The sequence below is a fragment of the Neolamprologus brichardi genome, chromosome 20, assembly GCF_056152115.1.
Source record: "Neolamprologus brichardi isolate AB-2024 chromosome 20, ASM5615211v1, whole genome shotgun sequence".
Lineage (NCBI taxonomy): Eukaryota > Metazoa > Chordata > Actinopteri > Cichliformes > Cichlidae > Neolamprologus > Neolamprologus brichardi.
The window spans coordinates 21,508,279-21,522,871 of NC_142123.1; the positions used below are offsets into that span (position 1 = coordinate 21,508,279).

Here is a 14,593-nt window from a genome sequence, read left to right on the forward strand (position 1 = left end):
AGTAGGTAATTCTGTTTTTGTAAAAAATAAAAATCCAGAAGCTATAAATATGATGGCAGCTTGAACTGTTTATTGTAGAAAATGATCTGGTAACCCTGACAAAATAAGCAATCAGCACTCTTTATTCTTTCCAGTACAACAGAAACTGGGGCCTGTGGAAAACTCAAGGGCACTCATGCAATACCTGTATAGGGGTGGCTTTTCACTACAGCCTTAGGACATGAAAGCACGGACGCTGCCTCTGATGACAGCTCTGCAGATGGGGCAGTGACGTAGGCTGGCAGCACAATCACCACAAACCACCAGATGACCACAGGGGATGAAGACAATGGACACAAGCTTGTCCATGCACACTTTACAGGTCCTCTCCTCCTGCAGCTGCCTCAGCAGCTCCTCTGGACTGTTTTCCTTAACTGTTGGGAGAAACCGATGAAGACAAACACACAAACTATTTGTTTAAGCACAATGTTGTAAGTCAAGCCTATAGTAATTATACACATTTACTGTTTAATTGGTTGATTTCAAATAAATAAAACTACTACAAGCACAAAATTTTGATCTTTTTTGAAAATCTTTGAGATTATTGACTGCTGACCTTTCTCTCTGACAGGTGTCTGTGTTCTTACATTTCCAGCACTGGAGCCTTGCCTCATCTCTGGGTCTGATGTACGCAAACATTAAGAGTCAGTCAGATATATTCAGAACTTAAGGATCTATTAAAATGGTGAATTTTCCTTAATAAAAACAAAACCATTTGAATTCTAATTGAAATACAATAGCTGTTGAACAAATACAGTGAAAGGAAAAATAGAAAATCCCCCCCGCCCCCTTCTATTGTGAAGTGGAAGTATATACAATAGCAGAAAATGTATGCAAATAAACTTAGTTGCTTTCTAACAATGACAGCTACCTCTGCTTCGAGGCCTCCTCTGTCTGTCTTCCTCCTCCGCCTGCAGTACATCAGTAACCAGGTCAGATACAGACGTGTAATGCTGGCCTGTCAGAAGGTACTTGGTTTGGACCAGACTCTCCACCAGGCTGGCTTCAAAGCCCATCTGGAGCACAGTCTGTACCACAGGAGAAAGCATGGCCGATGAAGCTCCCAGACCTCCGACCAGATCTGGGGATCAGAGGAAGGGAAATGCAGCAGCCTTCACTAGATGCCATGTGAATTTTATACTAGTCTAAGCACCCCACACACTCTACCCTCTATAAGATAATGTGTAAATAATTGCCAAATTGTGCAAGCTTACCTCCGTCTGCCAATATATAAACATTTCAAAGCACAGACCCCTTCTGCATTTCAGCTGCTATGGATTATAATTGTGCTTCCTTCATTGTATGGAATAATTGCCCTCTCATGCCTGCCCTGCAACCATGAGCAATAGTCAAATGGCTTCCATAGCTTTCCCTAATTACTTCAATTTTAGAGCAAACATTAGCTCAGGTAATTGATCGCCCATTAATTTCATTTTCAGCTGCCCCCAAAGCAATGAGAATAGAAAGAAATGGACCTGCTACTCAGTGGCTAATTTAAGGTATTAAATCGAGTTTGTGAAAGGTATGCCTTTATCCATCAGATCTGTATTTCAACAAAAGTGGTCGACTTAGGAATAAATCAATCAAGTGGCCGCAGACCTCTTTTCTCTCTTGCAGTGCAAACAGAAATGTTTGATCCCCCTTTTTCTCTCTTGTGTGAACAAGCAAGACTGAGTGTTGATGGTTTAAATCTTTGCTATATAGAGAGTACACATATATAATTAGAGACATGAAAGCAGAAGGCTGCTATGTTGTTAGTCATATCTCCTCAGCAAAATTTAGATTTTTGCTTTTTATTGGACTTACCGCCTCTGGAGCTGATATCTCTACCCGAGGAGGTCTGTGATCCTCCCTGGAGAAGTAATATAAATTTTTATTTTACTGATTTAAATGCAGCAGTGACAAACTACAGCTCATTAATGTGCAGCTATAATATCTCCAATGTTCCAAATAGATAAGAAGCAAAAGGTCTCACCATAGTGTCATCCAGGTGGAAATGAGTGTCCTGTATGTTGCTGATGTATTCCTGCCCCCTCGTTTGGATTAAGAACTCACATCTGAAAACAAAAGCTGCTTTATAATCTATAATATACAGACACGCATTTATGCATATGGTGTATATGTGTGTGTCAGACATTTGGCCAAGAGCATCTTTTCAAATATAATACCACCTAATTATTTTTTCAGTTCATTTCTCAAATCAAACAGGAACGATCTTGATAACTCTGGCTGTAGGTTTGTGGTAATTAGGTCATGCTGTAGAACGAATTTGGGACTGATCACATGCATCTCTGATGATATCATGTGATGCGAATTTTGACATCCAGAGTGACTAAAACCTTTGCACATTTCACATTGCACAAAAAAAGCATTCAGCTGATGTTTCAATATCTGCCTGCGAAATGTCCTGTTGTTACCGTGGAAACCATTTGGCATGTTCCTGCCAGGGGTCATCGCCTGGCTCCCAGTTCCTCAGCCCTCCGTCGCAGTAGAAGCATTTGACATTGTCACCGTGACCTGCGATAATATAAGACGGCTGTGAAAAGGGAGCAATGACACACGCCCACTTAATCTTCGCAGCTTTAGAACGAACTCAGAAAATCTCTTCACGCACCAAAGGAATAAAATACATGCAAAAACTATAACCTGAACAAATTGTAATGAAGGTTAATCAAGCCTTCCCTGATACTGTCTTGATAAAACTGCTTGGAATGCTGTTCATGATATTGTGTCCACACCCTGTGTACTGCCTGAAGCTGTACAGATCCTACCTCTTTAGCAGCTCCAGCTTTGTCTAGGTTGTTCTGTCCACAACATCATGAGTCAGCAAGACAATTGTACCATGAACTCTCACACAGTGGGGTTGGTCACTCTAGCAGTGACAAGATCTGTGCTGGATATTTTACTTACAAATACGAATAAATACTATAGTTTTGCTCATTATTTGTTAAAAACAAGAGATGATCAGCGTTATTAGGCTTTAGAGTGAGACATTTGAGTACCTGTGTAGAAAAAGCCTGCTCTGGCAAGAACATCGGGTTGGATGGAGGCTTCGGTGGGCCAGTTGTGGAAAGTGGTGAGCCGCGAATCCTCTGCTTCCATCTCTGGGTAGACTGCTTGCCCAGCCGTTCCCTGGTCATCCATAGTCATCCTCTGGAGCTGACTCAAAAGCTGTCCATCCACAGAATCTGAGGAGTCAGCTTGAAGTGGGATATTTCCTACAGCTCGACCCAGAATGAAGTTGCAAGCAGGGAAATGTCTTTTATGCTCAGTGGCTGGGCTATCCCCTTGTACCCAGCATCTTAAAATCCCTCCACAGCAGAAACACTGTACTTTATCCCCAGGGCCTAGAAAGAAAAATCCTGTCTTGGCCAGATCTCCAGATGTGACAGGTGCATCTGCTGGCCAGTTGTGAAAAGTTCGAAGTCTCTCCCCTTCTCTTCGCATCTGAGGCTCCTCAAGGATGTGAAGCATAGCTTGCCTGTCATCCATCATTGTGTAGCATATAGGTTTCCCTTTCCCTTTTTGTTCTGTGCCAGTCATCCCTTTTGCGGTCCATAGTGGAGCGCACACTGAAGGTCAGCGCAGCACATCCAGTTGAAAATAATGTGATCAGCTGCAGGGGGCCTGCACAGTGACCTACAGGAGACTGCTTTCCAGAAAATCCCCCAAATGCCAGAATATTTGCTCTTTGATCCTTGAATGAATGACAGCCTGAACATGCCATGTTGCTCCGCCTCTTAGGAAAACACTGCAAAACATTTCAGCGGCATGCCTTTCCCTAATAACTAATAATTGTTAAAAGGATGCTTTTCTTTAAACAAAATAGCAGAAAACAACTTAATATATAGGTCATGAGAATAAAGGTAAATAAAAATGAGAGCTTGCACAATAAAATGTGAAAACAAATTGCTTAAATACACGAAATAATAAGATGTGTCATCTTCTTTCTTGGAAGGAAAAAACATTTAAATCTAATTAAAAGACCTTCTATCTAAATAGTCTATAATATATGGAAAAGTTGGGATGTTGAATATCTAGATGATGAGCCAAGCCAAGTCGAAACATAACCTACACAAGATGGGGAAAATAAAACAGCTCTTATAACGACTTTGATTTGATTATAGATAATCAAACATTTTACCATCTATTTACACTATACACGGTAAATAAATTTGACCTTTGACTGAGTTTAGGGGATTGCGTATGTCTCGTTGCTTCCTCCTAGTGGTTAAAGGGTGTAACATTTACTGCACAATTGCATTTCTAATCTATGTAAAATTAGCTATACTAAAATAATCATGACAACTCAACTGTTTTCCTCACTGTGTTTCAGGCTGATTATATACCAAATTCATAACAATGGGAAACCAGTGGCGCTGTGCACACAGTCTCACATGAGCACTGTGTCTGACTGAACTGTCAGTTCTAGGGGGCCTGCAGAAAACCACCAGCAGTCTGCTGACACCTCCTGGCGCTATTTACACCCACAGGGGATGCAGAAAATAGCACTCGTGATACTGGAATAGTACTTATAGAACAAGAATTATGTTTTTGTGTTTTTTGTTTTATTTTGTTTTTTGTTAAACGACTTGGATTTATTCGTTGTTCCCATTAAATCACAGCCATGGATGCACTTTGCCGATGGTAAGGATGCCTCAAACTTTTGCCACCCCGTGGGGAACGACGTGAACTACAGCGGCGGCTCAAAGCCCGGATGGAGCAGCCATTGGGGAAGTGTACAGGGCTTTAACGTAACTGAGGAGGTCTCTCTCTCTCTCTCTCTCCCTCTGTGGAATTAAAAAAAAAAGACAAAGTAAGAGGCGACCGAAAATATTCACGGTCGGAAAGGCCCGTTCGGCGACACGTACCATCAACTTGAATACCTTTACCGGGGACTTGACTGCTTTCGGACGCAGTATCCGAAGCGACTGACTTGAACTGTGGAAGTTGGGATACGTCCACACAGCGGAAAATATACAGCTGAGCCTGCGCTACAACTGCTAGCCACACGCTAAGCGGCGCAGCTAGCCACAAAGCTAACTGTAACTGAGCTGTGAACTTGCTTTTCAAATCACGGGGGTTGCAATTCAGTCACAAGCTCAGGCTCTGTGAGAATCCAGGGATTTGCTTAATGAATTATGTCTGCCACAAGCATTGACCCTCAGGTAGGAAGGACAACTTACTTCGTCTGTAGAGAGCTTCTAGGCTACCTCACCCGCTAACGTTAACGATTTATTGGGCTATGGCTATTGCTCGGAAGTGCTAGCAAGCCACTAGCATTTGGCCGGTGCTTGTAGCTAGCGAGTTAGCCACTTTCCGTGAAATTGCTAAATGTTTTAATGGACGAGTAAGAAAGATGACACTTTGGCGAAAAATATTCAGGCTGTTGTCAGATGTATCTTTAACAGAATCGATATGTTTTGTTGCCGATTGGGGACGGGGAAAAAGTAGCAGCCAATGCCTGAATACGTGAAACCCAAAGCTAGTTAACGTCAACAGATTTACATAAAGGCTCAGGCTAACTTATTCTTTAAATAGTAACTTTTATAATGGAATATTTTCTCGTGTCTGGGCTGTGCAAAATGTTTGAATCTGCTAAGAAACACTAAGCTGAAAGCTGCATTAAGTCTGATGGCTTTTGTAGAGCCATTTTAAGGGAGCTATGGTAGTTAGCAAAGTTGTATGTGGATTAGAGCTATCATAAACTGGTTATTTAAATAAACAGTTAATCATAGACCATTACATTGTACAATATGCCAAATAAAAGTGTAATTACTATACACCTTTTAATATAGAATAGCGTGAGGCAAGTGTTTCAGATGGCTCTCTTCGGGAAGTAGTCTCATGTTCGGTTTCTAGGCAATGGATAGGTAACATTATGGGTTGTACTCACAAGCTACGTGTGATATCTCAGGCCGACTCAAAATAACTTTTTGGTCTTCTTTTCCCCCATTTTCTATGATTTACTTGGATACAGAGATCAAAGGGACAAGCATCTAAAGGTGAGTTGTGGATGACTGTATCAAGATAATTACTTTTTACATCTAAAGACCAGGACAAATTAAAGGAAAACTTTAAATGCTTGGCCTGGAGATATCCAGTGGATCTGTTTTGCTGTTGTGGTTCGAGTCCACTTATCACCTTAGAGGGAAGAGTATCTGAATTACTACAGTATTGTTCTTGAAGATCACCCTTGTTCTATGACGAATAATTTTTATTAGATATCAGTGGCCTTTTTTGGATGATAGTACCCTCATCCCTCATAGTCATTTAAATGACTATGGAAATATAAATTATATGCTACCAGAGCCATGTCACAAGTAGCATATGATTGATTTTTGAACCAATGTCTTGGACAGTGCACCATCACCATTATCATAACACTAAATATCTTTCAGTACAATGTTTTTACAGTCCCCCATCCCCAGACACAGACACTTTTTAGAATAAATGCCAACTTTCATAGATGAACTCTTTAGAATTTGGCAGATTAAGATTGGGTCAGTGTCCGAAATTGTCCTTTTCCACATGTAGCAATTAAAGGAGATAGTTTCCCGGGTTGGTACTACTTAAAACACTGTAACAACATGTAACAACATCTGTGTTACAACAGACCGAAGAACCATAGTCTGGTTTTACTTAAACCAGCGAAATTGGCATCCTTGTCCTCTCTGTGGTGTGCAATACCATATTTCTGAGTAATTAGTACACTATGCTGGAGATTGATACAGTGTAATGAAAATTTATTGTTAAAATTATCTAATTGGATTGTCAAACTACATTGTTTATTGTGTTTGACACTGGTTTAAAGGTGATATCCTTTCCGCTAGCAATTTTTAAAATCTTTTATGCTCTTATTCTTCATAAGTCAAGTGTTAACATGTAATACAAATAATATTAAAGCCAAATGGCAAAATATTGTACTATTTCACATTCAGTGGGACATACTAGATTAGAATACCTTTGCTATTAAAAATAAAAATTTCAGAAACCTCTAGATTGGTAGATTGGGGTTGTCAAACACAAGGCCCGTGGGTCAGAATTAGTCTGGCAAAGACCCCGTTCCGGCCCAGTGGAGGGCTTTGGAAAATGTGATGGAAGGAATAGATTATGGACTTTTAACTGTATTTTACAGTATTTCCTACTGATAAAGACCATTGACACCAACAAAATAGAAATACTAGATAAACATTAACAAATAGAACACTGCAAAGTTCCTGGTTTTTCACTGCCTGCTATAAAAATGTTATATATATATTTTTAGAGTAGATCCACGGAAGGGGGGGGGGGGGGGGGTGGACATTTAATTGGCAGTTGGCTGGCAGAATGTTTTTATTTGTGCAGACGGATCTCTTACATTTGTGGCCTTGCATTTGTGTATGTGGCCTATGATGTAAAATTTGACATCCTCCCTTTCCTGTGGATTCGGTAACATTTTCAAGAATGTGGCATTTGGGCGAACGTGTTTTATTTTTATGTTTACAGACGAGATTGATATTAATGAGATGCAAGGATTTATGTCTCTTATGGTTTGGCATTTTAGTTCATGATTTTATAGTAAGGGCACAAATCCATCTCTGCAGTATGACACACACACACACACACACACACCCATAGCATAGAAAACTGCCTGCAAATGTTTGCAATATAATAAAGGGTGGGGGGAAAATCACTCCATCACTGGAGATGCACTATATTCCAGTTTACATTTCCTAAATCCCATGTTGATAAAATTTCACATTCTTCACACACTTTCCATCCACATTAACAGTCTTATTCCAGTGAATACTCCCATATGGAAAATATATATATATAAATCTTATAAAGTTTGTATCTGTCTTGTGTGAAGCTTGTATGAAAAGCATACAAGAGTGAAAACAGATATAAGATCCCTTGAAAAATTATATAAATGAAACTTGTATGTTTTGGATACTTCCTAAAACAATATATGAAAGTAATGAGAAAGTGGCCATTTTCATGATAAATCATATAAGCCTTATATGATTTACTATATGAAGCAAGCCAAATCTGATGCAAGTCTTTTATAAGTTTTTTCTATTTCTTTTCCATATGGGCCAACATAATCAGAAACCCTTGTAATCAGAGTGAATTGTATCATACCACCAAATTGTTAAAAATTGCAGTGAAAAAGCTATTTTGAAAAGAACCTGCTTAATATTGTTTTCAAGGCACAATAAGAACTTCCTGTTGCTTCAAAATTGCTCTCATCTCACAGGTGAGGGGCACTCTTGTGTCTCCAGAAACTTGGTATTTTCAGTGTAAAACACAAAAGTCCTGGGTACTCAGAGCTTTAAATATCAAAATGTAGTTTTTGATGATAAATCACATTTTTATTACATTATTACTCCACCTGTGCCTCAAAATTCTTATTACTACAGCTGTCCAAAACAATGACTCCTTTGTACTGTAATGTTGTAGCTGATTTGTGTAAATTAACATTTTTTTTTATCCCAACCAATTATTACACAGAAAGATTTACTTGCAATTTATTATTGTCGGTTCTTCATGAACACTGATATTGGTATATTTGATCTGCTGCAGCTTTTGGACAGACAGGTCTTAAATTGTGCTCATCTCAGGTCTGGCTGGCAGCAGGCCACAACCTCATCCACATCTGGTATATGGTTGTCTGGCATGGTTTGCCAGTTTTGGTGTAATGTTTGGGGTTTTTTTTTGTTTTGTTTTGTTTTTTTTTGCTTTTGGAAAAGCAGAGACATTAAAGACTGATTAAATTAACATTTATAGAACTAATATATTTGAGAAATCGAAGACAACATCAGTGTGATTTGATTTTTCATTTTGTAAAAATATATTAAGAGTTTCATACAATCATAAGGTTATCCCTGAACACACTACACCTTGAAAGCTAAAAAAGCTGTTGCTATATAGACCGCAAAACATAACTGCATCCTCAGTACAAAATAAGTTTAAATGATCCATTAATGTTTTGTGTTGTTTTGGTTTTTTTTGCAGTGCAAAATGGTTCACTGCATCAGAAGGACACTGTCCATGACAATGACTTTGAGCCATACCTCACTAGTCAATCAACTCAGGTAAAGTCTGCTCTTCAGCTTCTCTCTCATGAGTTGTAAGAATGTTATTCATTATCGGATGCCACAGCATGGCAAATGTATGAACAGTCACTTTTTTATAAAAAAGTGAACCTTGTAACCTAAGCAGTGAAATGGGATTTGTTAAGAAGCATTTAGCTATTTACCTATCAAAAATCTACAACTAGCAGAGATGTATTTAATTTGTTGTGGGGTATTTTTAAGTTTAACTCAGGTACTTGCTAATGTTGTGATTCTGAATTCTATTCATTCAGAACAACAGTTACCAGTCCATCACCGACCCTTACTTGCCAAGCTACTACGCTCCTTCCATTGGATTTCCATACCCCCTAAGTGAGGCTCCCTGGTCCACAGGTGGGGACCCCCCTATTCCATACCTCACCCCCTATGGACCCTTGAGTAATGGAGACCATCACTTCATGCCGGACACAGTGTTTGGCCAGCCAGGGGGCCTGGGAAGCAGTATCTATCCCCACAGGTTTAACTTTTTCCCTGAAAACCCTGCCTTCTCTGCTTGGGGGACGAGTGGCTCCCAGGGCCAGCAGACTCAAAGTTCAGCCTATGGTGGCAGCTATAGCTATCCTCCCAGCTCCCTGGGGGGCACTCTGGTGCCTGATGGTCAGACAGGGTTTCACAGTGACACCCTGAACAAAGCCCCTGGTATGAACAGCCTGGAGCAGGGTATGGTTGGCTTGAAGATCGGTGGGGATGTCACTGGTCAGGGGTCAGCAGTAAAGGCTGTAGGATCTGTGATTGGTGGACCTGCAGTGGCAGCCACAGGAAACGGAGCAACGCCGATTGGAATGCCCCCACCTAAACCCACCTCCTGGGCAGCCATTGCCAGCAAGCCTGCCAAACCACAGCAGCTAAAAGCTAAGGTGAAGCCAGGGATGCCCAACCCAGGGGGAGCTCTTCCCCCACCACCCATCAAACACAACATGAACATTGGGACCTGGGAAAAGGGCCCAGTGACTAAAGTAGCCACAGCTCCACTGCAGCAACAGCAGCAGCCTCTTGGCCTGCCTCATGCCATGCCACCTCAACCCCCCATGCAGCAAGGACCCATGCAGCCCCCTCCTCCTCAGTCTTTGGTGCAACCCCAGATGCCACCTATGGCCTTACAGCCCCAGCCCCCCCATCACCACCACCAGCCACCACCCCAGCCCTACCAAAACCACACCCAGCCCCCACAACCCCAGACCCGCTGGATTGCTCCACGCAACCGTAACCAAGGTTATGGCCAGGGTGGACCTGGCCATGATGGTAGTGGTGTGATGGGTGTGGTTGGTAGTGGGAACAATGGTCCCCAAGCATCTTCCAGCCAAGGACCTTGTGGAGAGTCGCACCCAGTGCTGGAGAAGCTGCGGGCCTCCCATAGCTACAACCCCAAGGACTTTGATTGGAACCTGAAGAATGGCCGTGTTTTCATCATTAAGAGCTACTCTGAGGATGATATTCATCGCTCCATCAAGTACTCCATCTGGTGCAGCACTGAGCATGGCAACAAGCGGCTGGACTCAGCCTTCCGGGCCATGAATGGTAAAGGTCCTGTATACCTCCTGTTCAGTGTCAATGGCAGTGGTCATTTCTGTGGTGTGGCAGAGATGCGTTCACCAGTGGACTATGGGACCAGTGCTGGTGTTTGGGCACAGGACAAGTGGAAAGGCAAGTTTGATGTGGACTGGTTGTTTGTTAAGGATGTGCCTAATAGCCAGCTGCGCCACATCCGCTTGGAGAACAACGACAACAAGCCAGTGACCAACTCCCGTGATACCCAGGAGGTACCTCTGGAAAAGGCCAAGCAGGTGCTCAAAATCATTGCCACCTACAAACACACAACCTCCATCTTTGATGACTTCTCCCATTATGAGAAGAGACAGGAAGAAGAGGAAGAGGTGCGCAAGGTGGGTACAGTCATCTCTCTGTTATCTTAAAAATAGGATTTTGTACCTTTTTAGTGGAAAACTGGTGAAAGTTTCTTTAGATAATTTGACTCTTGATTTGTTCCTGATCTTGTTTTTGTCTGTTTCCTCTTTGCTCTTTTTTGACAGACTTTTGAACCTGCTCAGATACAGAACCGCTCCCGGTTGGATCAGGTAAAAAGCTGACTTTTTTTTTTTGCTGTTTGATCAGCACTTTAAATACATGTAGACATCTGTTCACCAAGAAATGCTACTTTGTTGTTGTCTAATGATCATATGAGTGATGTTTGAGTAATTTTTTTTTGTTTGTTGTTTTTGTTCTTTTTTTTCTGAACAGGAGCGCCAGAACAGGAATAAACAATAGAAGACATCTATCCTTGGCTTGATCAACAGTTACACTAGGACTTGATTTAAAAAAAGACAGAAGATTATGAAAATGCAAGCAAACCCTTCTTTTTTTTTTTTAATTTAATCCTGGGGAATCTGCCATCATTGACACTTGTGCTTTTTTTTTTTTTTTTTTTTTGCCCCATGTACCACCACGTTTTGTGCAGGGATAACAAGCTGATTTAATGTATTACCTAGCCACCACCACCACCACTCTTTTTATTTCAGTTTTTTATAAGCATTTTTCTTCCCATTCCATGACGTACTCTTCTCTCAACAGACTGGTTTTCTCTCTCTTGCCCACCCACTCCCCCCTCCTCTTTCCAATTGAATCAGGGTTTGACTGCACCATGGAGGAAAAAAAAAATCTGCCACTTTATATTTCAGTACAATCAGGAACGGATGTGTCCTGCCCCTATTTGTCCATTTGGGGGCAACATTGCCATGCTTCAGAGGTTTAACTGTGCCAACAGGGTTGGAGGATCACAAAGGCAATGTTGGACTTGGAACTGTGCGATAATAAAACTTCTTCAAGGTTTTATCTATTTTTCATTCAGATCGACAAAATCTCTATTTTTTGGCTTACTACTGACAATTTTCATTTCAGAAACCTGTTTTCTGGAGCCTTAACTTTTTTTTTTCTAATTATTGGTGACTTCTCAAAAGAACTGCTCAAACAGTGACACTGCTGGAGAAATCAGGGATAGTGTGAAGTCACACGGGACTCGAGACATTTCAGAGGAGGAATTGCAAAGGCCTCTGGGAAAGAAATAATGGATGTGTCCTCCACAACCAGAACTCTCACCATTTAAATCAAAAATTGTACTATTGACATCCTTCACACCCCTCTGCTTTGCTTTCTTTTGATGTTTGTCGTGAAGGGGTCCTTTGTATGTTTCATCAGGAGATTCTGCTTGTGTACACAACCCAGTCTGAGAGAATTGTCGCATCCACCACCTTAAATTACTTTATCAGATTTATGTAATGATGTAAGTGCTGCATTGAATCAATTGTTGCTATCATATTTTTGTTCCACAAAAAGGGGGAAGGTTCCGATATTTGTCTAGTCACCGTCATTCTGTCTTAATCCTTTCTTTGATTTTTTTCCTTTAATTTGGTTTCGCTAAGTCTATCATGTTGGTCATAATGCTAAGCTTTAACGTAGGAGCCTATATATTCATGGAGAAAGCCTAAAAATGTATAACCTAAAAATTAATGTAACTGATTTAATATCAAGTAAGAAAAAAAATACGAAGAATGAGATGTGGTTTCTGTGTGTTTTTTGGATGTTGCGATTATAGTTTGTTCTAGACTGAAGCCATTGATTATGATACTGTAAACTACATTGAGGTATGTTTAAAAAAAAAAAAAAAAAAGATTGGATATTAAAAAATAAAAAATATTAATAGATGTGTGTGCCCATGCATGGCAAGCTGCATAATGGAAATCTGTTGGGGATGGCTGAAGTATTATTTACTCTGCAGCTTGTTTTTTCGGGTGATGACGGGTGTTCAGACGTCCGTTTTGGAGCATTCACAGCAAGATTATTTGTGAGATCGGTTGGTTCGCGCCTCGTGATTCGTTTGAGATTGTCATTTAATCTTGGACTGAAAGATTACAAAGATGAAGAGAGGAATTAATGACTGCCTCTTTGCCTTTTAAGGGATTTTTATTTTTGTTTCTCTCGTCTGTGTAATTCTTATTTTTAATCTGTTGTGATTTTACAGTTAACTAATTCAATTTTCAGATTCCACTTCACAGTTCTCTGAAGTCGTGTCACCTTAACAGTAATGTCAGGTAAACATGTCCTGGAAATAAGCTGTTTGTATTCTCAGATTATGTTAGATTATGTGAGTGTTGTGCGATCTGTCTTGACTGTTAACACCGTTAAAACATTGAAATGGCACAAGTGCTGCACTGTGCTGAGGTACTTCAAGTCATTTGAACTGTCTGCTTCACAGCAGTATTTTCCAGGTGTGTGTTTGCACCTGACCAGTGTAACCCAACCCCCCCACCCCCCAAAAAAATCATCTAGAGAACTGCCATCTAACAGTAGCCTTTGTTCTTTGTCTCCTCATTTTTTTTTATTTTTTATTTTTTAAATCTGCACTAATCAATAGCTAGGTGGATCTAAGCAATACGGTGAACATGTTTGCCTTCACCAACACCACTCTCACCAAGCAGCGTAAAGGCAGGGAAAAGCTTAAGGATGCCGCCGCCGACCCGTCGCAGCCACAGCCGTCTTTCTCTCAGGAAGCGACTAGTTGTGATTGTAGGACAGGGCCTAAATGCATGTTAATGTAAACTGTCAGGAAATGTTTGCTGCAAGAGGGATGTCAGGTTAGCCATGAAATTATATTTATTAAAGAAAGGATCAATGAAATACAACGTACTAAATAAACCTTATCTTGTAGGCCACAGCTGTAGTGAAGATACCTTGTTCAAAAGATCTATCTTGGTATTCTATCTTAAAAAAAATCAAGCCTTAATAAACTGTCCATTCAGAAATTACTTCGTCTTGATCTCATGAATTCTTTGTGAGTAACTAAACAAACATTTAGTGGCCTTATATAATGAGTGAAATCTCTGTAGTGCAGCCTGCAGAGCTTAAATGTCACTGAAAGGTTTTTTTTTTGCTGCAATTTGTTTTTCTTTGTGTTTTTCACCATAATGCTGACAACAGTGTAAATACTTTATTGTAGTATAAGGCAAATGTGTCCACAGTTTCAAGTAGTCTAGAGAAGAATTTGAGTGCACAAATGGAGTTGCTGCACCCTGGAATAAAAATAAAAACAGATTTGAAATTTATTGAAATTGATTTAGCAATTTTACGCTTCTAAAATAATACAAGATAGAGGCTTTAGGTTTGAATTAGGAAAAGGGTGGGGGTAATCTAGTTGTTTAGTCTGAGATGTCTTTTTCGCTTGCTGTAAATGTAAGTTGTTTTGAAACTCCGTTAATGATATAATTGATCCACAATAGATTTTCTTTTCTTCCCTTGACAGGAGCTCTCCGTGGTGCTGAATTCTTGATTTGAAGGACCTGCTGGTAGGATGTTCCAGTCACAATCTGGCGTGAAAACACTCTGAAATCTTTTGTGAAACAGAGATGGAGAATTTCTTCTACCTTAGATATACATTAATGTGATCA

General features: G+C 40.4%; 3 protein-coding genes across 3 annotated transcripts in view; 2 read left to right on the plus strand and 1 right to left on the minus strand.

The window, feature by feature from the left end:
• The window catches only part of nkain4 (sodium/potassium transporting ATPase interacting 4), a 52,116-nt gene extending 51,575 nt beyond the window's left edge, over positions 1–541 (plus strand). Inside the window, exon 6 of the mRNA XM_006796348.3 lies at positions 135–541. Coding sequence (XP_006796411.1) covers positions 135–217 — 83 coding nt within the window. The 3' untranslated portion in view covers positions 218–541. The remainder of the gene's footprint in view (positions 1–134) is intronic.
• birc7 (baculoviral IAP repeat containing 7) lies at positions 61–3,683 on the minus strand. The gene is made up of 7 exons (XM_006796346.3): positions 3,042–3,683; positions 2,457–2,556; positions 2,015–2,096; positions 1,846–1,891; positions 911–1,120; positions 596–661; positions 61–413 (listed from the first exon to the last, which is right to left on the minus strand). Exons 1-7 carry the CDS (start codon positions 3,580–3,582, stop codon positions 214–216), a joined length of 1,245 nt encoding a protein of 414 aa, XP_006796409.1. The 5' UTR covers positions 3,583–3,683; the 3' UTR covers positions 61–213.
• A 1,039-nt stretch (positions 3,684–4,722) lies between these two features.
• Positions 4,723–13,954, plus strand: LOC102798747 (YTH domain-containing family protein 1-like). The gene is made up of 6 exons (XM_006796350.3): positions 4,723–5,207; positions 6,020–6,044; positions 9,037–9,116; positions 9,389–11,038; positions 11,186–11,230; positions 11,394–13,954. The coding sequence occupies exons 1-6, from the start codon at positions 5,181–5,183 to the stop codon at positions 11,418–11,420; spliced, it is 1,854 nt and encodes a 617-aa protein (XP_006796413.1). The 5' UTR covers positions 4,723–5,180; the 3' UTR covers positions 11,421–13,954.
• The last annotated feature ends 639 nt before the right edge of the window (positions 13,955–14,593 follow it).

Coding starts and splice junctions, on each gene's coding strand:
- LOC102798747 (XM_006796350.3), top strand. CDS start 5,181: ATGTCTGCCACAAGCATTGACCCTCAG. Junction 9,117..9,388: donor TCACTAGTCAATCAACTCAG/GTAAAGTCTGCT, acceptor CTATTCATTCAG/AACAACAGTTACCAGTCCAT. Junction 11,039..11,185: donor AAGAGGAAGAGGTGCGCAAG/GTGGGTACAGTC, acceptor CTTTTTTGACAG/ACTTTTGAACCTGCTCAGAT.
- birc7 (XM_006796346.3), bottom strand. CDS start 3,582: ATGACTGGCACAGAACAAAAAGGGAAAGGGAAACCTATATGCTACACA. Junction 1,892..2,014: donor TCCACCTGGATGACACTATG/GTGAGACCTTTT, acceptor TTACTTCTCCAG/GGAGGATCACAGACCTCCTC. Junction 1,121..1,845: donor AGATATCAGCTCCAGAGGCG/GTAAGTCCAATA, acceptor TCTGATCCCCAG/ATCTGGTCGGAGGTCTGGGA.